The sequence below is a fragment of the Podarcis melisellensis genome (assembly GCF_964234715.1).
Source record: "Podarcis melisellensis genome assembly, chromosome: 14".
NCBI classification, from domain to species: domain Eukaryota; kingdom Metazoa; phylum Chordata; class Lepidosauria; order Squamata; family Lacertidae; genus Podarcis; species Podarcis melisellensis.
Genome location: NC_138546.1, coordinates 17,759,782 through 17,786,489, shown reverse-complemented (window position 1 = coordinate 17,786,489; position 26,708 = coordinate 17,759,782). Strand labels below are relative to the sequence as shown.

The window sequence follows — 26,708 nt, the reverse complement described above, 5'->3', positions numbered from 1 at the left end:
ATATTTGAAACTCACAACTGCTTCATTGGGGCAAGACCTACTGGAAAGAGATACTGTGATCACTAGACCTGAGCTGTTTGGGGGTCTTTGAATAAAGAGTTAACTTCACTGACACTGGGTGTTTTATTGCTGACCTGCTCCTGACACCTAACTACAGTGGTACCTCGGGTTACATACGCTTCAGGTTACATACACTTCAGGTTACAGACTCTGCTAACCCAGAAATAGTACCTCAGGTTAAGAACTTTGCTTCAGGATGAGAACAGAAATTGCACTGTGGTGGCGCAGCAGCAGAGGGAGGCCCCATTAGCTAAAGTGGTGCTTCAGGTTAAGAACAGTTTCAGGTTAACAACGGACCTCCGGAACGAATTAAGTTCTTAACCCGATGTACCACTGTACTTCCTCAGCACAGACTACCGTTCCCGGGATTCTTTGAGGAACGCCGTGGCTGTCAAAGTGGAACAAGTGCTTTCAATGTACGGTGTGGGTGTGGTCTCTTTGGTGCCACTGAGAGGGGGCTGTACCTTGTCAACCTGACCTGCTTGAATTCTCCGCAGGCAGGAAGGCAGGCAGCTGCCCCACCCCACCCAGTTGTGCCATTCACCTGTCGTCTTCTCCTCCCTCCTTCCCTTGGAGACTCTGCCCCCAGTGCCTCTTTCACTCCCATTCATTTTTGCAGTATTCGCTGGTTTCATTTCTCTCTCTCTCCTAATTTTTCCCCTTTCTGCTTCCATCTCGCGTTGCCTCTGCGCGTTGCTGCTCCCTCTTCCAAGGTCGGGGCAGCCCAAGCCCAAGCCAGTAAGCGCAAAGTCTCCAGAGCCAAGGCTAAGGTGGGTGTGACTCCTGTCTGCAGTTCTTTCCCCTCCACATGCCAGGGCCCCCCCACACACAGCTCTGGTGGTGCACAGCCTCATTCCCTGCAGCTTCTTTAGCAATTTTCAGCCATCGGTAGCACTCAGTGAAAAGAGTGAATAATGGTGAGATGCATATGGACTTTACACAGTCAGGAGAAGCCTCAAAAATGTTTTGGCTTGTGTTCTTAGATTTCTATCCAGGGAGAGGCAAGGGCAGTATTTAAAAAGACAGTTCTTGGTTGGAAGCCACGCCAGAATTAAGCAGAGCTATTTGTTTTGGGGAAAGCAAAACACTCTGCGCGTGCTCAGATATATACTTTATTGTACAATATTCCTATCTGTTACTTTAAAGGAGGGGCATGGTCAAAATGGAAAAGTAACTCTTGCAAGCTGCTGCCACATGATTTTCTTCAAATCCCCTTTCCTGCCACAGCTCTCCCCAAGGTTGTGCGGTGGAACGCAATAATTGATGTCCTTCCTCACACAGCACCTCATGGCATTTGCTCCACTAAGATGTTGTGAAGGCCCTGGTAGCTGGATGTTCAACCTGCCGTGTCAGAGGCAGCATGTCTCTGAATACTGGTTACTGTTGCCCTCAGTTTCTGCTTGAGGACTTCCCACTGGGGCATCTGACTGGCTACTGCAAGAGCAGGGGGACGGACTAGATGGGCCTTTGGCCTGACCCAGCAAGGCTCTTCTTGTGCTCTTAACCATATCAATTTTAGCTGATTGACAAATATTTTAAATTGAGTAACAGCCTTGTTATTAATAATGATAAGCTCTTTTAGTGGTTTGAGTCTAAGAGTTTCTTACATTGAGCCTTCAAGACAGGGCAGGTTATTTTTTTTAAAAAAACCAAATAATAAATAAAATATTTTTACAGGAGGACACTGAAGACAGTGAAATTGATTTGGATGACGATGATGATGATGACGACGACGACCTGGAAGACGACAGCATGGATCTCTCTCCCAACAAGGCGAGTCGGAGGGTGAGGAAGCCCGAGCCCCTGGAGGAGAGTGATAATGACTTTTGAGCAGCTGGGTCATCTCCAGGGACAAACCTTGAGGAGCACAGAGAAGCTAAAACATTGACCCACATGACTCTGACAGGATGTACTCTATAGAGTAAGGCAACCTTGATACCAGTGAAAAGAGTACCAAAGTAGTAATTTATCTTGGAACTCAAAGTAGCTTAGCTCTTTTGCTGTTGTCAGTTCATGAACAAGGAAAGAACACTTACATTCGGGGAGCTGTCATGTCACGCTCCATGGTGCCAAAGTTTTAAGAGACCCAGCAACACACACACACACACACAATCCAGCAACACAAAGCAGTTTAGACTCCTACAAGATTCCTGGTATCTTTTTGATACAAACATGAATCTGGAATTGTTTCAAAGGACAATTCAGGATGAATTAACAGCTGGGCTTCAGATTGAATTCTGAACTATCATCCCAAGTGCCTCACTAACCGTGGCAGAAGAAAATGAATTCTGTCTTTTGCCAAGAACAAAGGAATATTGGAGCCCCAGCAAATGTTTCCATCACTTTTACCAAAGCTGACAAGGCAGGAAAGGAGCCCACAATTAGTTTGGGGCTCTGCTTCGTCTCTAATTTACCCCTTTGCTATATGAGCACATATAAAGCAGTGTCATATTGGGATAAAATAAGCTCTAGGAATGATAATATCTCCAACCTCATTATTTAATACCAAGTCCTTGCCACACATGTCCATGCTAATGTAAAACCAGGTATCAGTTTGGTTTTCCTAAGCAACTTTTCATATATATTTTTAAAAAACACCTCATTTAGTAGAAATACAAGTTTTATTTTGTTTTTCTCCCCTTATTCTGGGCCAGTAAATTTCTAGGCACTGAACAGGCTTGACTGAATACTTTCCTCTTGTCACAAGCCACACAGTGCTACCAGTCTCTGAATGCCTCTGTGTATAATTTTATTTTCAGAGGATAAATGAAAAATATTTTATAGATTCAATCCCCTAACAGTGGCAGGTATCACCTGTTGAGCTAGTTCTGTGTTGAGGATTCCTCAGTTCCTTATGCCTTGCAAGTTGTATGTATTTTCCAGACTCGCTCTGAACCTCTTTGACTTTTACATTCATTCCCTCGTTTCACAAAATAAACGACTTTACAGTCTTGTTTCTTCTTGTGGTGTCAGCTGCTTTCAGTCTATGAGGAAGGCACAAACCACTGCTGCAGATCCCCCACAAAATGTCTGAAGCACCCAACCACCTTCACCAGCAGGAACAAATATCCAGAATGAAAATGACAAGGTTTGTTATCCTCTTCCACAGCTGCCTTCAGCTCAGGCCACGTCCCCACTTAGTACCATCCATTGCAGCATCCTGGCGATCTGCCTTTGCACCACATCCTTGTCAGTGAGCCATTTGGGAGGAAGGGACATGTCTCCAGGGCGCAGGATGTCTGGAATCCCAGAACACCTCCTCCAGAGAAGTTTCTCTTTCACATCTCCACAACGCAGCTGGGGGCATTTGTACGGATGGCATCAGCAATCACCTTGGCTCCTGATTCACCTATTTTGTTTCCCTGTAAGCTGTGGAGGGAAGACAAAGGGTTGACTCTTAATGCAGCATCACTGTCTGGGCACTACTCACAGTCTGAGCAGTAATTGCAATTTTCTCCCATGTCAAAATCACCCAAAAAAAAAGAAGAAGCAGCTCTGAGCTGGGGGAGAGGTTGAATGGCTTTCCCTGTTACACATGACTTTGTTAGGTTCCTTGAACCAGTTGGAGCTTTTGCTCAATGGGCAACTTAATCGAGTGGTAACTGTTGTGCTTGTGCCCTAAAAGTCCGGACGGCGGAAGCTGCAGAGGGTGGGCACTCCTGATTTGTGACAGATTTGGACCAGAGTGCTTTCCAACCAAATAATATCTAAAAGCTGAATACAGGGAAGCAGTGGGGCTAGGGAAGACAGCTAATGCATTTTGGTTGCCAAGCCATGGTTAGTATTTAGACAGTCTCAACCCCACAGGAAAAGTTTTTAGGCTGGGATTGTCCCCCAGGCCCATGAAACAGCAGCTAACTCTTAACTCCTTGGCTGAATATTCAGGAACTAATAACTATTACAACGAAGAAGTAAAATTAACTGCTTGGCTCCATCATACAGCTGTCAGCCTAGGATGCCTGCCCCTCCTCCTGGAATCTGCCCTGGCTCCGTGTTTTTCTTTCAGTAGGAAAAGAGGGAAGGGGCAGGTTGGCTCCTGCGGGAGAAGGGTCAAGGAGTGGTAGCTATAAAAGAAAAGTAACTAGGGCAGAGGGACGCGGGTGGTGCTGTGGTCTAAACCACAGAGCCTAGGGCTTGCTGATCAGAAGGTCAGTGGTTCATATCCCTGTGATGGGGTGAGCTCCCATTGTTTGGTCACTGCTCCTGCCCACTTAGCAGTTTGAAAGCACGTCAAAGTGCAAGTAGATAAATACTGTATTTTTCGCTCTATAACACGCACCTGACCATAACACGCACGTAGTTTTTAGAGGAGGAAAATCCGTAGGCATGCCACCCGTAAGCATTTCCTCCATAACACGCACAAACATTTCCCCTTACTTTCTAGGAGGAAAAAAGTGAGTGTTATGGTGCAAAAAATACGATAGGTACCGCTCCGGCGAGAAGGTAAACGGCGTTTCAATGTGCTGCTCTGGTTTGCCAGAAGCGGCTTAGTCATGCTGTCCACATGGCCCAGAAGCTGTCTGTAGACAGACGCCAGCTCCCTCGGCCTATAGAGCGAGATGAGCACGCAACCCCAGAGTCGTTTGCGACAGGACCTAACGGTCAGGGGTACCTTTACCTAACTAGGGCAGGGCACCCTCTCCTCACTGTGCTTCCTGCACATCTCCACTCTGGCTTCTAGGATTAAACCAGATACTGATCCATATGTTTTCAAGCTTATCTGCCATAAATGGGCTGGAAACTTTTTTTCAAAAAAGTTTAGGATCTTGGGAAGAAGAGTTCTGCTTCCATGGTACATCCATTAATGTATGGAATGCAATGTTTGTGGTTAAGTAGCAAGTTCTGCTCCACCCCAGGCCACCCATTCCTGCCAAATCTTGTGGGGTCTGGGTATGAAATGGCTTTGACACACACTTTTTTAGACCAAGAGCATTGAAAAGTAAGTTACTTGATGTAGGTGAGGCTGTGGCTTCCAGTCAGAGCTGTGGCAATGCAGATCGCTCCGTCCATGCCCAGGGAGTTCTCTTGGAGGCTGTGGGCAAGAGAACATGGGCATATGCAATCCATTATGCACAGGCGCACACACAGTGTCTGCTCCAGCTTTGTTTCGCTTCCCCCACAAAAGTGTAGAGTAACATCTGCCTGGCCATTGAGTATCTACCATACAGGTAGGGTAAGTTCCAGCCCACAGCCCAGATGAAGCCCACAAAGCCATTTCCTCTGCATCCCACCCCCTCCTTCCAACATGCAGCGTTTAGGCTTGATTTTTGATTTTTTTTTAGACAATAACTTCCATTGGTGCAAATTAGTTTTTTAAAAAATAAAACACTAATTGCCACATGGTATTTTTGGTGGGGTTCATAGCTGGGTCAAACCTTGTGAGCTCTGATTCCCCCTGTCAAAATGTAGCAGTCGGTCTAGGAAAAATACCTCCTATTGGCTTCAAGGGGAGACCATTTTCTAGCCTAATCGTTTGGGCTATTCGTGGAGATCACGGCTGCCCTCCCCTGCCTGTGCACTGCGACACCTCCACCAGCACATTCCTCAGCCCCCACAATTAAACTTGACAAAAGTGCCTCTCCCCCTGCCCCAGCCAAGTCTAACTGCTTCTGTGTGGGGAAAGAATGAATGACTGTGTTACGTGTGCATGAATGCATATGGGTAGATTGGGGGGGTGTCGTGCCCACCCACTTTTGCACTGACCCCCAGAAAGTCAGCCAGAAGAGATTGTAGCCCTCAAGCCGAAAAAGGTCCCCCACTCAAAAGTAGTGCTTAAAAGACTAGTTGTCCCCCCCAAATACTGTTTTGTATTGCTAGCTTCCCCAAGCATTAGAAGGGTTCAGGAGAGCTTTTCACAGGGTCAGCTGTCTTATGGGAAGAAATGCCTGGAGATCTGTGATGATTTCACAATGCTGTATCTATTTATAAATGCACTACACGAGCAGCCTGGCACCTAGTCAGGTGGTTCTAGCCTTGTATCAGTCACTCCAATAGCAACAGCAGACCTTTGCAGCTTTTCAAGGTGATTTTTGCCATCTGGGTGCAAAACCCAGGCTTTGGGGGAGGGGGGTGATTTGCTCTGCCTGGAATTCCACTGCAAAACTCTCATTTCTTTTAGCCCTAACCGAAGCAAGATACATGTGGCACACCTTTTATTGGTTCAGAATTGGCCACCAACCTCACGAGGCCATTAAACAAGCACTTTCAGCCATTATGCAAACCCAAAGGCCATCTCTTGATACTCTTGAATGACAGACTGACCCCATCTGTATCCTGTCCATCATTTTACTTACTTCAGCCTGCGTAGGGCGCCGTTAACTTTCAAGGCATTGGCCATTGCCTTGGCCCCTGCCAAACCAATGGCATTTCCTCTCAAGCTGTCAAAGAAACAAGGAAGATAAATTAAGGCCAGGTATTCAGTTCGTGGGTGGCGCTGTGGGTTAAACCACAGAGCCTAGGACTTGCCGATTAGAAGGTCGGCAGTTCAAATCCCTGCGATGGGGTGAGCTCCCGTTGCTCGGTCCCTGCTCCTACCCACTTAGCAGTTCAAAAGCACATCAAAGTGCAAGTAGATAAATAGGTACCGCTCTGGTGGGAAGGTAAATGGCATTTCCATGCACTGCTCTGGTTCACCAGAAGCAGCTCAGTCATGCTGGCCTGGAAGCTGTATGCCAGCTCCCTCGGCCAATAAAGCGAGATGAGCGCCGCAACCCCAGAGTCGGCCATGACTGGACCTAATGGTCAGGGGTCCCTTTACCTTATTCAGTTTGATGCTGAAATGAAGCCACAATTCCACAAAGCCAGAAGAGTCTTGCTGAATTCCAGGTGGGCCATTGGCTGCACCAACTGGCCTAGTTCTGTGATGGCACCATTAAACTTATAATTCCCCCACCCCCTCCTGGATGAACATAGAGTCTGAGGAGGACTTACTCTAGTGTCGCGAGGCTCCTGTTAAGAACCAGGGCGTCTCCTAGAGCTTTGGCCCCACTCTCGCCTATCAGCGCCACCTGGAGGCTGCAACAAAACAGGGCACATTTAGAACAAACTCAAGGTAGCACCACCAAGCTGTGCCAAGGACACTCGAGCAGGGCTGGAAGGGTCAGCCCTACCATTAGGCAAAAGGAGGCAACCACTTCAGGCAGCTGATGTTGGCTGTTCTGAAAGGACAGCAAACAGTTATTCAATTTATTATTGTTGCATCTTTACAGCCAGGAAAGGGGGGTGTCTGCCTCAGATGTCAAAGTAACTCTAGCTGTGGGTGTTGTGTTCTTCAGGGACATAGCCAGTGTCGTGTCCTCTGGATGTTGTTGGCTCCCATCAATCCCAGCCAGCAATGACTGGAGTTGTAATCCAACAGTAACTGGAGGACATCATGTTGGCTCTCCCTGATGTACCTTGACCAAGTGCTGTTGCTGCTGCTGTTGCTGCTGCTTTTTGCTTCTCTGCCTCAGGCAGCAAAATAGCTTAGGGCACCCTTGGGTGCTGAAAGGCCTTCCTCCCCCCACCTTGCCTTGTGTTCCTTTCACCTGAAATGGCTGGTATATATAACTTCCTTCTGCAGGACTGTAAGACAGAGCTATTCCGCCTGGCTTTCAACTTGAACTTAGCCTGATCTTTTATTCCCCTTCCTTCCCTCCCCTTCCCCTTTTTTTGAAGATTACCCGTTCTGGGATCCCACAGCTAATTCTCCCCTGGTCTCCACGCTGGCCCAAATAGGACTAATTTAGCCAGCTAGCCCTGGTGATCATCTAATGTTTATTGGATGAATTTCCCCCCTAAATTGACTTTTGAATTCTGAATTTATTGTTATTCTCGTTTTATACTGTATTTTATGCTGTTTTTTGTTGCATTAATTAAGTGTTTTAATTTGTTGTTAGCCGTCCTGAACCCAGTTGTTGAACTGTGAAGGGCAGGGTATAAATAAAAATTTATTATTATTTATTAATTATTATTATTAGTAGTAGTAGTAGTAGTAAGTGCTTCTGAGAGGCAGGAGAAATGAAGGTGGGCTTGTGTTGGCTTTTAATTTTAAGGAAGTTCTAGCAGGGAACAGGCCTTGGACTCAGCTCCCATCTTAAGATCATCAGAAGAGCCTTCTGGATCAGGCCAATGGCCCATCTAGTCCAGCATCCTGTTCTCACAGTGGCCAGCTAGATGCCTGTGGGAAGTCCAAAAGCAGGAACCGAGCACAAGAGGACTTTCCTCCCCTGGAACTGGTATATTCACATTTCTGAAGGTGTCCTGCACCACTCAGCCACCCAAGCAAAAGGCAAGCAGGAAGACAGGGCTGAGACCCTCTGGATCTTGCTGAACTCCAGCTCCCATCAGCCCCAGCCAGCATGGCCAATGGTCACAGATTATTGTTGGACTACAACTTTCATATACAGAGGGCTACAGCTTCCCCATCTCTTACATTTACAGCTTACTTTCTGGGTTCCACATTCCTCTCTGCATGGTCATTCTGGATTCCATGGTGGCATCAGCCACTGAATGTGCTGTTCAGAAAGTCCCTTGTACCCTCTGCAGCCCTCCTAGTCCATCCCAACAGTCACTAAGGGCATGTGGCCCAAGCAGCCATGTATACAACACTGGGCCAGATATAGCTTAAGAGGCCAGCAGTTGCTGACCCCCTCCATGAGTCTTGCCTCTTGATAAATCCCCAAACAGGTATTCCATCCTTGTGTATAACATGGAAACTTACTAGAGAGCAGTGAGTGTTGAGTTCACCCTCAGAGCAGAAGCCAGAGCAGCTGTTCCTTCATCCCCAATTGCATTTTCCTGTAAACTGAAACACAGAAGAGGCAAAGCTTTTGGTGTGTTTTTTAAATACTCTTCCACATTTTTAACATTAAAAAACCTCGCCTACACTTTGAGAAGAAGCAAGAGTTTAGCAAGAGCTCCATGTTGGGAATTTTTGATTATTTGCTCCGGGGTGTGTAGGTGGGATATTTAAAAAATATGACAAACACACCCTACCTGCATTCTGAAGTGGCGTAGTCCTCATTCCATATAAGGTGCAGCTCTAAGAAGCCCCAAGAGAGCTAAATTTTTGTGGGCACCCCCCTGAAAATGCTTACAGAGCTCGACTCCAATGAACCCTTTCTATAACTTCCCCACCCCGAATCTTGGGGGTTATAGTTATGTCAGGAATGGACTATTATTTATGGCAAATTCCCAGGGAACTGTTTCACAGCTCTGTAATTCCCAGAGATCCAGGTTAAAAGCTATAGCAGCTAAACAGGTCTGAAACGAGTTTAGATTTGCAGAATGAATGTAACAAATGTGACACTTCTTAGAAGGAATTGATCAGAACTTTGTATTATCCCTAACAATGTTACTCTCTTCAGTAGTTTTGTCTCCAGTAGCTTCAAATAAACACTTACTTACTTACTTACTTACTTACTTACTTATTTTTACAAGCTGGAGGAATGTTACACTTATGTGCAAAAAGTTACACCCCACTCAGAAGCGGCAGGAGCCTCCCTTTTCCATCGCATGATAAAATTACCTGTGATCCTCAGACTAAATAAAATAAATGTTTATATGGGTGAACATGCAGTTCTGTCCCACCACCTCCAGATTCTCATCCTGCTGCTTAAATAAGCCAAAGGAGCATGTCCACCCCCATTGTTCTGCCCGGACGCTGAGGTCCAGCGCTGAGGGCCTTCTGGCAGTTCCCGCCCTGCAGAACACCCTCCCACCAGATGTCAAAGAGATAAACAACGACCTGACATTTAGAAGACATCTGAAGGCAGCCCTGTTCAGGGAAGTTTTTAATGTGTGACATTTTAATATATTTTTAATCTTTGTTGGAAGCTGCCCAGAGTGGCTGGGGAAACTCAGCCAGATGACCAGGGTATAAATAATATATTATTATTATTATTATTATTATTATTATTATTATTATTATTATTATTATTATTATTAAAGTGATTTCAAAAGTGATTTGTTTGCTTTAACACAAAAACTGCTCACACTATTGAGGCAAAAGTCAGGGACTTACTCCAAGATAGAGAGACTCTCGTTGACCTGCAGGGCTTGGCTCAGGGCCTTGGCTGCTTTGGACTGGATGAAATTCCACTGCAAGCTAGAAGGAGAGAGAACGAGAAAAGGAATGAGGACCCAACAACACATTCCCGCCTGGTACAGCCCTTCCTAGACTGTACCACTTCAGCATATAAGCAGGGAGGGGCCAACTTGGAACCAGTTTACCTACAAGATCACCTTGCCTAATACACACCCATCTGACTGATTTGATTGGTGGAACTGGTGCTGTTACAGGTGCCAGACACATAATATTCGTTCTGAAAAACAATGCCAACATCTAGGCAGCAGTCTCAGTTTACAGCAGCCAGTTCCAAATGTTTGAGACACCGCTTTGCAAAAGCCTGAACAATCCTGTTTCACCTCTTGAATACATTTATGCTCGAGCAATGCAGACTAATCTGCTGAAACTCACTGCAGGGAAGTGAGCGCTTGGTTCTCCTTCAGTGCCAGCGCAATGGCCTGGACACCTTCATCATGCAGCAGGTTGGCAGCCAAGCTAGAAAAAAAAGCCCAGGGAAAATGAGAGTTAAAGCAATGCAGAGCTGGTTGCAAGAGCTGGTTGGCTGGTTCCAATTAATACATGAAATCCAGGCCCTGCTGCTTTGGCCTCAACCCCATCAGTCCCCCCAAGGCCTTCTGCCTGACCACAACATATGCCTTGTCCTGCTTCTATGGTAGGGAGCCTCAGCTTTGAGGTGCCCCCCCAGACCTCTCTATCTGGCCCTTGGAACTCTGACCAGGCCATGCCCACAACTGGTCCTGCCATGCACCCTCCTTCAGTGTTTTGGCAGGCTAGAATGTGCCCTTGGACTCTCACCATGTTTCTAGGTTGCCTGGAGATTGGAGAGAGATCAGGGGATGTGTGACTGATGGGACAAGCTAGCTTACAGTACAAAAAGCCACATTTACTGATTAATATTCTACAGCTTTTTAAATGTGTTTGTGGGAGGAGGGATTATTGTTTTGTTGTTTGTGTTTTAACTCTTTATTTGTGCTTTCATCTCATGTTTTTAATCCGTGAAGTGCCCTGAGATCTTTTGATGGAGGGCAGTATATAAATCTAATAAATAACCTGGAATGTGGCCCCAGGAAGGGTGGGAAATGTTCTCTGCCCCTGCCTGGACCCTTCATGAGTTTTCTCCTTTTCTTCCCTCATTTCTCCTGCACTCACACACCTCCCTGAGAATGTTACAGCGCATGAGCCTGGAAAACAATAGCCACCATTCTGGGAGGAATTTGACATCACTCTGCTGAATGTTCCACATCAGCGTAAACATTTCAAGCTGGCTAGATGGGATGATGTGTCCCCTCCTCCCCTTGCACACTTTTCTTTGGGGTTCCCCCCCCCAAGTCAATTCTAGGAGACATGGGAGGCATGTGGAGAGAGGAGAGGAGGGAAAACCCTGTAGTGCAGGTGAAGGTCTTCGCATAGGGCTTCTGCTGATGGTAGTCATAAGATGAATTGAAGAAGAAGGAGAAGGAGAAGGAGAAGGAGAAGGAGAAGGAGAAGGAGAAGGAGAAGGAGAAGAAGAAGAAGAAGAAGAAGAAGAAGAAGAAGAAGAAGAAGAAGAAGAAGAAGAAGAAGAATTTGCTAAAGTTCTCCACTCCAGAATTCTATGATTCTATACCACCCTGAGCCCCAAAGCACCAAATTAAGGACATGCTGCCAGGCCATAAAGCCTTTTAGGGTGTGCAAAATATTTCTCAGAGCCCCTGTTTTTCCAAAGGCCAAATGACTCACTCCAAATTCCTCAGGGTGCTGTTAGCTCGAAGGGCACTGGCAATCTCTTGAGCTCCGTCTTTGCTTATAGAGTTCTCCCGCAGGCTACAGGCATATGGAGAAAAGTCATTACAGTATTGCATCCTTATCAATGCCTTTGTTGTTTTTCACACACTGCTCTTCCCCAAGTGGATAGAAAATAGTAGAGAAGGGGGGCAGACTTCCATAGTTCTGTTTGCTTGCCAGAGGACTTTATCCTAATCACGTATGTGAAAGGGGGAAATACCAGCAGGCACCCAAAACAAGCAAAACCTGTTTTAATGAAAACCCAGAGTCTCAGCAACCTCATGTCAAGCCCACACAAACTAGTGCACCTGCCTCACCACAAAAATAAATCAACCAGATCTTCTGGGGAAGTTTCACAAGAGCTCCAAATCAGGTTTAATTGCACAGTCTGATTTTGCTGGCACTGGCAGAGGAAGGAGGGCTTGCCCCGGGTGTCATCCCTGGGGTGTGTGTGACATCACTGCCCTGCCCCCCTAGGATGCTCGCCGTGGCCGGCACCCCCCTGGGATGCTTGCCCTGCCCCCGTGGGCGGCTCGCCCTGCCCCCAGGCGCACAGCATGTGGGTGCTGGAGCAGCTAGCCCCGCCTCTGTTTGCTGGTATGTGATTCAACCAATCCCACCCCAAAATATTTAGTCTAGGAATACCCAGGGGTTCTTCTTGTGCTCTCTATAGCAGTGCAGCCCCCATACTCTCTTTCCCTGAGTCTACTCCAAGAACTGTGGCAGGCGATGGGGTTTGGAGGTGGCAAAGCATAGGCTTGGACTTACTTGAGGCTGATGAGGCCTTGGTTAGAGCAGAGGGCTCGAGTGAGCGCAGTCACCCCTGTGTCACTGATTGAATTGCTCTGGAGACTGATGAGGCAAACACAGAAAAGTGGAAATGGGTGAGGGAGGGAGGCACGCTGGATTTCGTCTTAATTCTACTCTTACACGCAATCTGGGCTTGGCTTTCAGTTAACCCAAACAAACACCTTCAGGTATCTTCCCCTCAGAGGAGGGATGCCAGAGAACTCCAAATAAAACTTAAGTGGGAGCAGAATTTGCTGACATTCATTGATTTTTTTCCATTGTCTGGAACAGAAATCAATCTTGCGAATATGATTGGGATTGGGATTGCTGTTGTTTTCAGCAAACAACATGTGACTTACCATTTGCATTGTCTTCCTTTCTTTCTCTCCTTCCTATTTTTTTTATTTTAGTTTTACTTACCTTAGTATATCAGTTATAGAATTGTCATTGGTTATCTTACAGTCTTTGACTGTGTTTCATTTGTATCAAAAGGAATGGGGCAGCATAAAGTTAACGATGACGTAACTTGCATAACTTATGTATTTTTCTCCCAGCAGACAGTGAAACAAATGATGTAGGCTTGGGCAGAAGATGAACTGCAGCAGCACAGAAACAGCACCGCATGCAGCAAATACAGGGCAGAATGGACAACGATGCCTTCTGACATCCCTACCTTGTGTTGAGGGAGAGGAAAACCTAAAAGTGTGTGGACTGTAACTGTTGAAAGAAAGGATGCTGGCACAGTCCTTCAAGCACAGCCTTGGAAACAAGCTTCAGGGGCTCATAACAAAAGCCTGCCTCGAAGGAGGACAAAGGATGTGGGACTAGGGGAAGTTGCAGTTCCCTCGAGGGCTGTGGCATCCTCCCAGGGTCCCTCAGACTTTGTGCGCCACCACAGGCTATCAGGGCAACAGAGACTGAGGAAGGGAAGGGGGCGAACTCTGCTCTCCAGAATCACTTTGCTTTAGAGAACTCTCTCGATAGTCATTTTCAAGGAAAGGGGGGAGCAGCAAAATAAACACATGTGGGCAATGGAGGCGGAAGTCACTTACTCCAGGGTTAAAAGGGTGTGGTTCACCTTCAGTCCTTCTGCCAGGGCTGCAGCACCAGTGTCTCCAGCACAGTTACTGGACAATCTAGAATAGGAACAAAGGGAAACGTAATGTGTACCAGCAACTGCCCACTAGACGTTACTTTAACAGCAGGATTAGCAACCATGCCCAGGGCTTTAAAAAAACTTTAGAATGCATTTTTTGCATGTGGTTTTTAAGGCATGCTTTACCCTAGCTTATTCATTTTTTGACTCATTACTCGGTTGGAGAACCGCACTGCAAGTTTGGGAGACGTGTGGGTTTCGATGGAACTGTGTTCCTGTACTGTGCCAGAAAGTGTGAATTAGGCAAATTAGGTAGGTTTGCCTTTAAATGCAAACTGAATCTGAAGTCTCCTCCACTCCCTACTGCAGAGGCAGGATGGGGAGTCAACCCTCTGCTTTACCATGGTGTAGACGTCTGATGAGCAGCCTTTGCCTCCATGCTACTGGGCACTCTCTAAAGAGGTGCAGACCCCACAGTGAGGGCAATGCCACTGCCTCACTACTCATGCAAATCTGTGAGTCAATTCTCTCGGCTCTTACATCAGCTCCTTGAGGCCCCAGTTAGTCTTCAGTGCTTCTGCTATTTTCTTTGAACCTTGGGGTCCAACTGAGTTCTTCTGGAGGCTGCAAAGGAGACGACATCCTTAATGAGCAGTGAGCCGAGGGAGGTCGTCCCCCAGCCCTTTGATCAGCAGCTGCAGCGCTGCTACTTTAAGCAAACAAATATAATCCCTTATTGTCATCGCACAAATATCCCTGTGAATCTGGAAATGTGGAATCAATAACTCATGTTCTTATGAACTGCTCCTTTTATCATTATAGACATAGGATTTTAATTGAGTGCTTTCATGGAGATTCCCAGGAAAAATATGCCTTTTATAGTTTTTTTTTTATTCCTTTCAGACCCAAATGGACCCATCTCTTCCAAGGAGGAGGAAGAAGAAAAGCTTATGCATGTAAAACTTGCCAAGGACTAATTTTAGCAAATTTATAATTTTGTTCTCTATGCCGGTTCTCTATTACTGATACCGTTACTATTACTTTTATTGTTTATGGCTCTCTCGTTTTGTTTTGCTTGGTATTATTTTACATATTTGTACAAAGCTCTTTCTTTGAATACAGGTCTTTGATTATTATACTCCAGCTCGATCACTGACATCATATTCAGGAACACGGTTAAGCATCAGCAGAGTTGGCAAAGCTCATCTGACAGCAACAAGAAACCAAGTCTTTAGTGTCATCAGCCCAGTCCTATGGAATGCTCTGCCAACAGAGATTAAGCAGGTGCCTTCTGTTTTAACCTTTGAATGCCTGCTGAAAACATTTCTATCCCACCAGGTTTCTGCAGGCAATAAAACAGATATCTATCTGTTAGTTGAGCTCTGGCTCTAACTTTTGCATGGCTTTTATTGCATATATTATGTTTGTTCTAAACTTCTTTGAGATATCCATATCTACAGTATACCTATATTTATATCTACTTAAATAGCAGTATACAAATACTTTTATTAATAACTAAAAGCCAATCACACCATTGCTAATTGCACATTTGGTGTTATACCTGTTCTTCCCAGAAACACAATCAAACAGGTTTTAGAAATCAGTACGTACATCAGAGAAAAATCAAATGGCATAGTTTTTCTTGGATTGTACTGCAGGTCTGATGGGCTGAATGTTAGGGGAGGGAAAACCTCTACAGACAGAAACCTAGCACATCAGAGAGAAGGCTTTTAACTGAGCCATGTCATTGACACTCCCCTTTTCTACATGCAGGGTTTGTTGCTTCCCAACAGCAGGGACGCCTTCAACCATGCCAAACCACCCACCCCAGTACCTTCAGCCCGCAGTGTAACAACCCGAGAAAAGTTTTTCTTGCTTAACTGCTAATTGCATAAAGGTAAAGGGACCCCTGACCATTAGGTCCAGTCGTGGCTGACTCTGGGGTTGCAGCACTCATCTCGTTTTACTGGCCGAGGGAGCCGGCATTTGTCCGCAGACAGCTTCCGGGTCATGTGGCCAGCATGACTAAGCCGCTTCTGGCGAACCAGAGCAGCACACGGAAACGCCGTTTACCTTCCCGCCAGAGTGGTACCTATTTATCTGCTTGCACTTTGACATGCTTTCGAACTGCTAGGTTGGCAGGAGCAGGGACCAAGCAATGGGAACTCACCCCATCGCGGGGATTCGAACCGCCGACCTTCCGATCGGCAAGTCCTAGGCTCTGTGCTTTAACCCACAGCGCCACCCACGTCCCAGCTAATTGCATACACAGGCCCTTATCTAGCTCTAGTTGAGATGTCAACCCAAACAGAGTATTAGCAGCCAATTGGACAGACTGGAAGAACAGGCGCCCAGGAAGGAACAGGATGCTGCTTAGCAAAGACCAGAGAGACGCACTGCAGAGTCCTCAGGCTGTGGTTGCTGGTAAGAGCCTCGGCCAGGCATTTGGCACCTTCTTCCTTGATGGCGTTGTTCTGGAGGCTGAAAGAGGAAAATGAACTCCATTACTTTTTCCAGCCAGCGGTTGAGGGGAAGGAAGCGACAAATGTTCCGACCTTGCCACGGACAAGGGCTTTGGTAAATTTACGCCATTCCGCAATTTTCAGGTCTCTCGCCAACAGTTCACAATGGCCTGGCTTGAGTGTTTTGCTATAGTTTAGTGTGGCTCTCCAGATGCTGCAGGACTACAACTCCCATCCTCCTCCTCCCCCTCTCTGTTCATTGGCCATGCTGATGGGGGCTGATGGGTCTCGAAAACATCTGGAGGGTGCCAGGCTTAGTCTGCATGAGCTAAACATAATCTTACTAAGGAGTCTGAAAGCTTTCACTTCTGCTTTGAGTTGGCAGTGTGCCATGTTGTCGAGTGCTGAAAATCCTGGGGTTTCCCTAATCATTCAGAGACCTTTATTTTCGTGCGTGTGGATGAGGCCCATCTGGGCATGCTTCATGATTGGCACAGCCAACTCAAGTTTGGTATTAGAGGGAGCCTTTGTATAGGCTAAGAAGCAGCAAACTACCAGACAGTGGCATGGTGCTATATTGAACGACATGGACATCTGCCTTCCCCTGTTGGTTAGAGACCAAGAAAAGCAAGCACTTACTTGAGAGAAAGCAAGTACTGGTTGATTTTCAGCGAGTCAGCCAGGGCCTTCGCTCCTTTGGGTCCTATGGAATTACTCCGAAGACTGAATCCGAAACAAGTAAAGAAAGGAGAGAAGACCAGGGTTACCTAGTGGTGGAAGAAGGGGGTGTGGGGTGTGTGACCACCCCGGGTGACATCACTGGGTGTGTGTGTGTGTGACAAAATGAGTTTTTTAAAAAAATTAATAATAATTGGGCTCACAAAACTTTTTAGGAGTGACTTGGTGGTTTAGGCACCTGCAGTTTCTGCGTTGCCTGAAATGGCAGTGTGGGACTTGAGTCTACCTACTGCCCCTCACTCAGCCGCCCTACAGCTGAGGGGGAGGTGGCGGAGAGGCTCGTCCCGCCCCATAGGCATGGATCGACACGCCCCCCGGCTGCAGGACACGCCCCTGCACCAGGCACCCGAGCGGCTAGCTCCGCTGCTGGGGTTACCTATAGATTGCTCACCAAGACCTCCTTTATACAGTGTCCCTTTCATCATGTTATTCACGATGACAGTATCAAGGCAGTCATACAGTGGTACCTTGGGATAAGTACTTAATTCGTTCTGGAGGTCCGTTCTTAACCTGAAACTGTTCTTAACCTGAAGCACCACTTTAGCTAATGGGGCCTCCTGCTGCCGCCGTGCCACCGGAGCATGATTTCTGTTCTCATCCTGAAGCAAAGTTCTTAACCCGAGGTAATATTTCTGGGGTAGCAGAGTCTGCAACCTGAAGCGTCTGTAACCTGAAGCGTATGTAACCCGAGATACCACTGTACATGATTCCCCCTTGGGCACAGGCAACAGGTCTCTCTGTGCACATCTCTTGTCCCTGGGCTGTCATCTGCTATACGTGGGCTAAGAACATGAAAAGCCTTGCGAGATCAGGCCAATGGACCACCTATCCCAGCATCCTGTTCTCACAGTGGCTGCCTGCATCTGTGGGAAGCCTGCAAACAGGACCCAAGCACAATAGCACTCTCCCCTTCTGTGGCTTCCAGCAACTGGTATTCAGAAGCATTGCTGCCTCTTGACTGTGGAAACAGAGCATAGCCACTGTGGCTAGTAGCTGTTGAGAGTCTTCCCCTCCATGAATTTGCCTAATCCTCTTTTCAAGCCATCCAAGTTGGTGGCTACCAGCCTTTCCAGTGGCAGTGAGTTCCACAGTTCCATCAGGGGCAGGTTCATCCCACTGGCTGCTGGTTGCTGATCCCTATTGCAGTGCATGGCAAACGCCAAACCCTTTAAAGCAGAACTTCTGAGATACTTACTCCAGCGCCATCAGGCTCCTGTTGACCATCAAGGACCGGGCAAGAGCTTTAGCACCTTTGTCACCAATCTTGTTTTCCACCAAGCTGTCCAGGGATGTAAAACAAAGGTGGTTAAATGCATTTTCTAAGTAATATAACCCTTTTCCTTATTTACTGGGCCTGTAACTCTATTGGAAGTTGCCTTAGCAGTAATTTAATAGTGCTCTCCTCTACGTCTGGTGTGGCCTGATAGTTATTGCAAAAACATATAGACCCTTGCTGAAATTTGAACCTGAAGAAGAAAAGGTTAAAGAAGGCATGATCAAATGGGCAAAAGGTTTTGGTTATAATGCACCTGAGACCCTCTGCAAGCAAAGCAAATATTCTGCCACTGATCTATGGCCTTCCCTACTTTCGTGGGCACCTATACATCTCTCTGTCTGGGGATCTGAGATCAGCAGGTTTGCTCCTTGTAGAAGCGCTTAAGCTGCTTTCCTCCACTGTGCTCTACTTTTATATTTGCAATTAATTCAAATGCAGCAAAATGCCACAAGATTCTGGCGATCTCTCCTACCACAGGAAGCAAAACCCTTGCAAGCGCTACCCTTGGGGACCTCTCACTGCCTTGCAAAGGGGAGTGTGCACAGCATTTCCTTTGCAACTGTAGCTCCTTTTATTCCTTTTTTTTTTCATGCATAATCTTTATTGTTTACAAAATCAAAGTAAAGAGCAAATTATTACATTTCTTTACATTATCTTTGAAATGGTGACTTCCTTCAGTCTTACCACAAATCGTCCTTGTTCATAATAAACATTATTTCTGCATTCCTTTGTTTGTAATGCCATTAAACTATCTCATTTATGCATTTCCTTTGAACATTACCCTTTATCTTTTACAGAGCATCTTTAAAACCCACCAGAGTTATCTGATCCTCTGTTAGACTTTCCAGATATCTTGTAAAACTTTCCCAATCTTTGATAAACCTCTGATCTTTGATGTATCTAATTTTTCCTGTCAACCTGTCCAATTCCACATAATCTAGAAGTTTTGATCGCCATTCCTCCCGTGTCGGTATAGCCTCTGATTTCCAGTTTTTCGCTATTAGGACCCTTGCTGCCGTTGTTGCATATTGAAACAGCTTGTGATCTTTCTTCTTAATCTCTCTACCTACCAGACCCAGCAGGAACGCCTCCGGTCTTTTACCAAAAGTATATTTTAGCATTTTCTTCATTTCATTGTAAATGCTTTCCCAAAACCCTTTAACCTTTTGGCATTCCCACCACATGTGGTAGAAAGTCCCCTCCTTTTCTCTGCACTTCCAGCATTTGTTATCGGATCCGTACATTTTAGCTAATTTTACAGGGGTTAAATACCAGCGATAAAACATTTTCATTAAGTTCTCCTTTAATAGTACACAGGCCGTAAATTTGATATGTTGGTTCCAGAGTTTCTCCCACTCTTCAAAATAAATATTACAAAAAGGACTGTAGCTCCTTTTATTCCTAATCAGACTGCGAGCTCCTCCAGATGAGCTGTTTGTTTATCCTGATTTTCTAGCACAAAGCTCACACAGAGGTCAGACTTGGTCAAGTCTTTATTGAGTATTCATCCTGATTTGTTTGCAGGTGTTTTCACACCTGCCCATTAATCATTCATCCATCACACACCTTTCGGTACATTTCCCCTTCTCTTTCTCAAGCACAAAAAGTCAGTTTTGTCTTGGTTTTTTTTTTTAAAGTAGATTTGTGGGGCAGAGCGATTTAATACACTTTACTTTTGCAAACCTCAATTTCCCAGTAAGCACTTGGATCCCTCCCACAACAAACTGATGGCTTGGAGGTACCCTGCTAGATCTGGTTCCCAAGCAAGTGAAAATCACATACAAAGGCACAATACTAGTACAGTGGTACCTCGGGTTAAGTACTTAATTCGTTCCAGAGGCCCGTTCTTAACCTGAAGCTGTTCTTAACCTGAAGCACCACTTTAGCTAATGGGACCTCCCGCTGCCACTGTGCCGCAGGAGCACGATTTCTGTTCTCATCCTGAAGCAAAGTTCTTACCCAAGGTACTATTTCTGGGTTAGCGAAGTCTGTAACCTGAAGCGTATGTAACCTGAAGCGTCTGTAACCCGAGGTACCACTGTATATAGCAACCACAAAAGTGCAGAAGGGCACATGACTGTAAAGACCATATACGGTACCCTCTGCAATGCAGGAATCACAACTTTAAAAAATCAATGACAGATAACCATTCAACTTCTGCTTAAGAACCTTCCATGAAGGAGAGTCCACCACCATGTATTTTGAGGTGGTGTCTTATTCACATGCGGATTGGTAATTATAATGGTAGCTTATGAATGTTTGGTAAACCCTTATGGGGAATTTTGTTTTGTTTTGTTTTGCAATTATGACTGAAGAAGATTTTCTGAAGCAGGGCTTTATCCAAAAGCCTGCTGTCAGCTCCTTACAGCTTTCTCCAACACAATAACAATATCTTTTGCAACTGTTTTTGAAAGCTTTGCTGATATGCACACTTTGCAATTGTAATAATATTTTGTCTTTCTATTGTAACTTCTTATCAATATATGCTTGCTCATGGGCGTAGCCAGGATTTTTGTTGGAGGGGGCAGAACCTCAGATTCATATTGATTTTTATTGATTATGGGGGGGGGAGATCCCCCCGTACCCCTTGGCTATACCCATACACTTGCTACAGTCATGTGCCCTTCTGCCTTTTTTGTGGTTGTTCCCAAGCAAATCAAGCATGAATGTAACAGCCAACCTAGGTTGAGGCAACCACAATTGTCCCACAAGAAGCCATAAGTCTGTACACATTGTGCAGAAAATAAGTACTGCACACTTAGCTATTCTGCATCACCTGATTTTCTGAATCTGGCAGTCCTTTCCACTCAGCACGCTGCCCAGCAGGTCCATAGCACTGTCTTTAAACTGGTTGTAGTCTAGCCTGGGCCAAATTGTGGCCGGGGGTGGGGAGGGCCAGGAGGAGAAAGAACAAAGCATATTCTTAGTACATACAACCAGAGGAGAGAGAAAAGGTGGGCGAGTCATGTGAGTGTGGCTGAAAAACAGGCCATTTCTAGGGATGTCAGAGGGAACACTTTTCCATTCTGCCCTGTATTCCTCACACGCAGCACTGTTTCCATTCCACTGCAATTTGTCTTCCTCCCAAAGCCAATGTTATTTGTCCCACTGTCTGCTATGGCAAATTTATGCAACTGGCTAATTAATTAACTGTGTAAATGATGTCGTCATTACGCTATTCCACCCAGTTCGTTTCATCACGATGAAACCACAGTGAGAATGGGAAAGGGAGGAACCCCATAATCCACCAAGTAATCTTTGCAGCCTAAAAGCAGCAGCAGCAGCAGCAGCTGTGAATACTAATCACATTCTCTGGATCTACTTCCCATTCTGGACAAATAAGCAAACATCTGCAACTTCCACTCCTGTTTCCATTTCCATTTTTCTCCCTTCCCTTTTAAATTCATTCGTTTATTTATATTTTACACATTAATTTACATTTTATATATATTTTTGACAAAGTAATAATCATAAATAAATAAGTATAAAAATGCGCACCCCACCACCAAGACCATTCCATTGTAACTATCCAACCTCCCAAAATTTCAACACCTCTTGCAATGGTTTGACCCCTTTCCATTTTAACAGAACAAATTCTACAAACACCCTCCATAACTCCTCAGAATCATTTCTCTTGCATATTCCCCGTCTTACCTTAATGGCACATGTTAATTCATCATTAATAGCTATATCCCACACCTCTTTATACCATTCTTCCATTTTATATTCAGCTTGCCCCTTCCACTTCCAGCTGTCAATAAATTTGTGAGCAAGTCCTTCATAGCCTATGAACCGTCCACCTCATCGTAAATTGATAATAGCGCTACCTCTGGACTTTTGGTCAGCTTTAACCCAGTGATTTCTGTTATCTTTCCATTTCCATCTGAAGTCTCTCACATTCCTAGTCAACCTGTTTTTTGAGCCGCCATCCTGATTTGTTTGCTATGGCCCTTCCCCTCCATAACCATTATTCAGAGAGGCGTACTACCTCTGAACTTCATCCTTCAACCAGCATGGCTATCAGCTGCAGTCCAGCAAAACCTATGCAGAGGATCACAGGTAGCTCTCCTCACCCTCTTCTTCCTGTCCTGGCAAGTCCTGGCTCCCATCAAGCACTGAATGTGACCTACCTGAGATTGCTACAGTAGTGGAGCTGAGAGAGAAGGCTCTGGAAAGCATGGTAGGTGAGGCAGTTGGAGAGGTTTGCCTCTTCCACACAAACCTCCGAGGTCTGCAGGAGATAAGCCAAGGCAGAGCAGTTGACCGGCGTCAACATCCCAGCCAGAGCCTCGCTCTTCATTGCCTCCTCGAGGCTCGCGACAACTTCCACGTGCTGAATCTCATGTAAACACCGCATGAGGTTGACGGACCTACAAGAGACGGCTTGGTCTGCTCCCAGGAGGTTTTGCAGGAGGCCAACCACATGACTTCGGTAACCGTGGTGCTCGTCTCTCGCCAAGAACCAATCAGACAGGACTTTGTTCACCTGTGGGGCGAGGAGGCCGGAGAGGAAGCGCACAAAGATGTCCAGGTGCCCATCCTGGGACTGCAGAGATCTTTGGAAGGCGTTTTTAAAGTGGTTGAGGAAGCCAAACTTTGGCCAGGACATGCCACTCTCCACAAAGAGGTCAAAAAGAGCCCGCTTTGCGGCAGTGTAATAGTAGGTGGCTGCCAGGAATTCTTGAACTGTTAAGTGGGGGAAGTAGTAAATGGTGGAAAATGGTGTCTCTTCCTTAAGCAAGAGCCTATTGCACAAGCTAACTTGGAGAGAAGAGAGGTCTACGCCATAGGCTTTCATGTCCTGTTCGTGGAACATATATTTCCTCTTGATTAGGCTGTAAAACGCCAAGCGGCCTAGGCAGTTCATCATTTTCTTGCCATTGTTCAGCAGCTGGTCTATTTTGAGGGCTTCCTTCGGTTTCCCTGGCCAGTCGCTACACAGCGCCATTTTAAAGTAACAGGAATAGATTTCTGACAAAGTTTTAGGAGCAGCCAATGCTTCTGGAGATTGATTGGCGCTCCTTAGAAAGTACCCCATGGAGGACCCGCAGGTCTGGCAGAAAGCTGGCACTGTGCACAGTATGTACAAAGACCTGCTGGCCTTGAGATGCCGCAAGACACTATCGGATAAGCCCTGGTTCTCAGCAAACATGTGATCTAAATGGTCTTTGATCTCTGCATCTCCAAAGCCCTGCACTTCAGTCATCCGGTCCACTAGACCTCCTGGGATCTGCGTGGTTGCCGTCGGCCGCGAGGTGATCCAGACAGAAACCTCTTGCAACAGATTGCCTCGGATGATGTTGGTGATCAAGTTATCCACCTGGACCTCCTTTCGGAGGTCTGTGCAAACGACGGCATTGGAGAAATCCAGCAGAGTTTTAAACTGATCCAGACCATCCAGGATCAGGAGAGTCTTGGCCGTGTCGATGGAGAGAAAGCTGGGCTCAGCTAACTGGGGGGTTGCCAACCGGATCAGCTTCTCTGCAGAGAGTTTGTCGTAAGCATTCAGTTCCCGGAAGGTGAGAGGCAAGACAAAGGTAAAATCCTTGCCAATCTCTCCCTTTGCCCAGGTGTGGACAAACAGCTTGACCAAAGTGCTCTTGCCAATGCCGGCAACTCCAATGGTCACCGAAATCCGCGGGGGGATGGTGAATTTGGACAAAGGCAGGAAGAGTTTCTCCAAGGGGATCTTCTTGGAGATGTTCCTCACTCCTTTGATCGTTTCAATCTGCACAAAATCATGTTGCTTCTGCTGGAGATCGGTCAGCCCTTCCACCAGGAGGAGATCAGTCAGTCTCTCCAAGGAGGTCCCTCCTGTGCTGGCGCCACACCAGCTCTGCAGAGTCTCCATATGGTTTTGCACCATCAGCTCTGCGGCGGAAGAAGTCGGAAGAGGAATTAGAACAGGATGCAAACACCTTAAATCATTTATATATTTATTGTATTCACATCCTACCTTTTCCCCACCCAAGGAGCTCAAGGTTCTCCTCCTCATTTAATCTCCACAACAACCCTGTGAGGTAGGTTAGGCTGAGTGGGGATCTGAGCCCTGGTCTCCCAGGTGCAACTCACTAACCACTATACCACACTGGGCAGGCTAGTACCCACCACGGGCGCCACAACTGTGCAGAAACTCATCAGAACCCCCAAAGGGCAAATCAGTGGTGCCAGTACAGGCTTTTGTGGGGAAATGCAGATTTCTGTTACAGTTTTGTTGACATAATTAGGGGGACCAAATTTCAAAGGAGGAACTTGAATCCATGTCATTGTTCACACAGGCATGGATCCCCAGGATGCTGGAGGTAGAGAAATCAAGTCTTTTTCTATCATTGAGTTGGTGAGCGAAACCCTCCTCAAAAATAAGGAGCAGGAGGAGGGGAAATAAATTTCTCTAAATTTGGGGGAAAGGGGTTTCTGCCTACCTTGCTAGCAGGACCGACTGCCCACTTACCATCCATGGGGGGTTTGCTCTGACCATCACCTGGAGCACCTGAATGAGCACCTGCATGTGGGGGATGCAGGTCAGAGATTCTACTTCACCCTGCTCTGTCCATGCTGCATGTGGAGATTCCCTGGGCTAGCCTTTCTCCATGGTTCAGCTGTAGAAGGAAGGGAGGTCATAGTTTGCAAGTGATGGATAGAGAGACAGAAAGCAGAAGTGGACTGGGTACCTTCAGACAATGGTTTGATATTGCAATTGGATCATGCAAGTATCGCAAGCGGATCGTTGCAACTGGGTTTTCCCCACTTATCAGATTTCCCTCAGAAAGGCTAAATCTGTATTAAATGGGGGGATTTGGCAATGTAGTAGTTAGGTGGATGGAGTCTGCTCTGAGCAGCATTAGCATTGGGTACAACCCAAAGACTTTTCAAGGAACAGGGAAGATGCAATGATAAATGCTGTTGGTTTTTGTTTGCTTAGTTTTCCTGGTTTGTTTGTCATTTCATTCTTTTAAAAATCTGATAAATTCTTTTTTTTTCCTTTTTCTTTTTAAACTGTCTTCAGTTTCAGATGGAGGGAAAGGCAGGGTTAAAAAGAAAATCCTTTTAAACAAATACAGAGTAATCCAGCTTCGGCTCATAGTGGCATTTTGCAAGTTGCATAGCTGAGTCATTCAGATACACATAGCTTAGATAATACATATGCTTTCCTAACCTGCAGGGAGTCTGCTATGGATGCACAAGGCTGGCATCCCTCCCAGCTTATGACTCAGGAACCTATCACACTTGACTCGGCTGAATTACCTGCCACGGACGCTGCCCCACTGCTTATAAATAATTCCTTCAAGTGTTCGTGTGATTGGCCTCTGAAATGAGAATAGATTATGCCGTTCAAGGCATCACCTAACTAAATAATCAGACACCCTTAACACTTTCTTATAAATGCCACTGGCTTGGAAATGCAACTGAACTTTCCTGCAAAGTTCAGGAAGCTGTGGGTTTTCTTGGCATGTGATTAACTTATCACATCCCCTGCGCCCTATTTGCATTAAGGCTGCCCCCTTTGGAGATGACCTCATCTAAGTCCAGCAGTTCACATTATCAGCCCCACCTGGCAGCCAGCCCAGTGATGAGAAAATGGGTTGAGGGGGGAAAGTGGTTGTTGCGCAATCTCTCTCACCAACAGATTTTTCCCTTTAAATGCCAAACAAAACAAAAAAATCAGTGGGGGTTGGGAATAAAAAAAATTGTAGAGTCGGAAGGGACCCTGAGGATCATCCAGTGCAACCCTCTGCAATGCAGGAATCTTCAGCTGCCCCAGACGGGGATCGAACCTGCAACCTTGGTGTTATCAGCACCACGCTCTAACCAGAGCCATCTTTCCCATAGGACTTAGTGGTGCCTCGCACCAGGGCGCCGGCCTCTCAGGGGGGCCCCAGCAAGTGGGGGAGCTGCGCAGCTTTGCCGGCGACCTCCTCCTTCCCTGCACGCCCGCCAGCTGCACCCCGCCAACCATAAGGCTGGCAGACGTGCAGCTTCCCTCCCAAGCCTCTGCAGGGATAGCTCTCCTCCTGAGGAGGCTTCGGAGGGAAGCTGCGCTCTCCTGCCGCAGAGGCTTGGGAGGGGCGCAACTTTCCTCCCAAGCCTCTGCAGGAATCACTCTCCCGCAGCGGCATGGGGGAGAGTTGTGTTAGTTTCTGTTTGCCACTGTGCAGCTGCTTAGAGTCACAGGACTCTGTTTACATTCCAGACACATTCCATACTGTTGGAAGTCTCATGGGAGAGGAGACGGATGTGACGTTACTGGTTTCCTGTTCCTTTGTTCCTTTATTGTTCAGTTGCTCTCTGCTTTCATAGGGAGAGGATGTATTTTCCTTTCCTGTCTGCGTAGTAAGAAATAAAGCATAGCGATGTAGCCATAAATCTCATCACTTCTGCATGCTGCTGGATTCTCTGCTGTGCCCCCCCCCGATGGCTGGCAGTGCACAGCTATGGCCACCCCAACATTACCCG

At 46.4% G+C, this 26,708-nt stretch overlaps 2 protein-coding genes across 3 annotated transcripts in view; one reads left to right on the top strand and one right to left on the bottom strand.

Moving 5' to 3' along the window:
* CLUAP1 (clusterin associated protein 1) overlaps positions 1-3,014 on the top strand; it is a 58,444-nt gene extending 55,430 nt beyond the window's left edge. The window contains exons 12-13 of one of the 2 annotated variants that reach the window (XM_081888033.1): positions 774-830; positions 1,738-3,014. In XM_081888033.1, coding sequence (XP_081744159.1) covers positions 774-830; positions 1,738-1,890 — 210 coding nt within the window. In that variant the 3' untranslated portion in view covers positions 1,891-3,014. The remainder of the gene's footprint in view (positions 1-773; positions 831-1,737) is intronic. The other variant, XM_081888034.1, reaches the window with a different exon arrangement.
* On the bottom strand, positions 2,653-24,974 carry NLRC3 (NLR family CARD domain containing 3). Its single transcript, XM_081887962.1, has 17 exons — positions 24,706-24,974; positions 22,385-24,125; positions 21,031-21,117; positions 18,174-18,257; positions 16,880-16,963; positions 16,176-16,259; positions 14,319-14,402; positions 13,735-13,818; positions 12,662-12,745; positions 11,849-11,932; positions 10,520-10,603; positions 10,064-10,147; positions 8,762-8,845; positions 6,991-7,074; positions 6,354-6,437; positions 5,009-5,092; positions 2,653-3,429 (listed from the first exon to the last, which is right to left on the bottom strand). Exons 1-17 carry the CDS (start codon positions 24,710-24,712, stop codon positions 3,339-3,341), a joined length of 3,018 nt encoding a protein of 1,005 aa, XP_081744088.1. The 5' UTR covers positions 24,713-24,974; the 3' UTR covers positions 2,653-3,338.
* Positions 24,975-26,708: the final 1,734 nt, after the last annotated feature.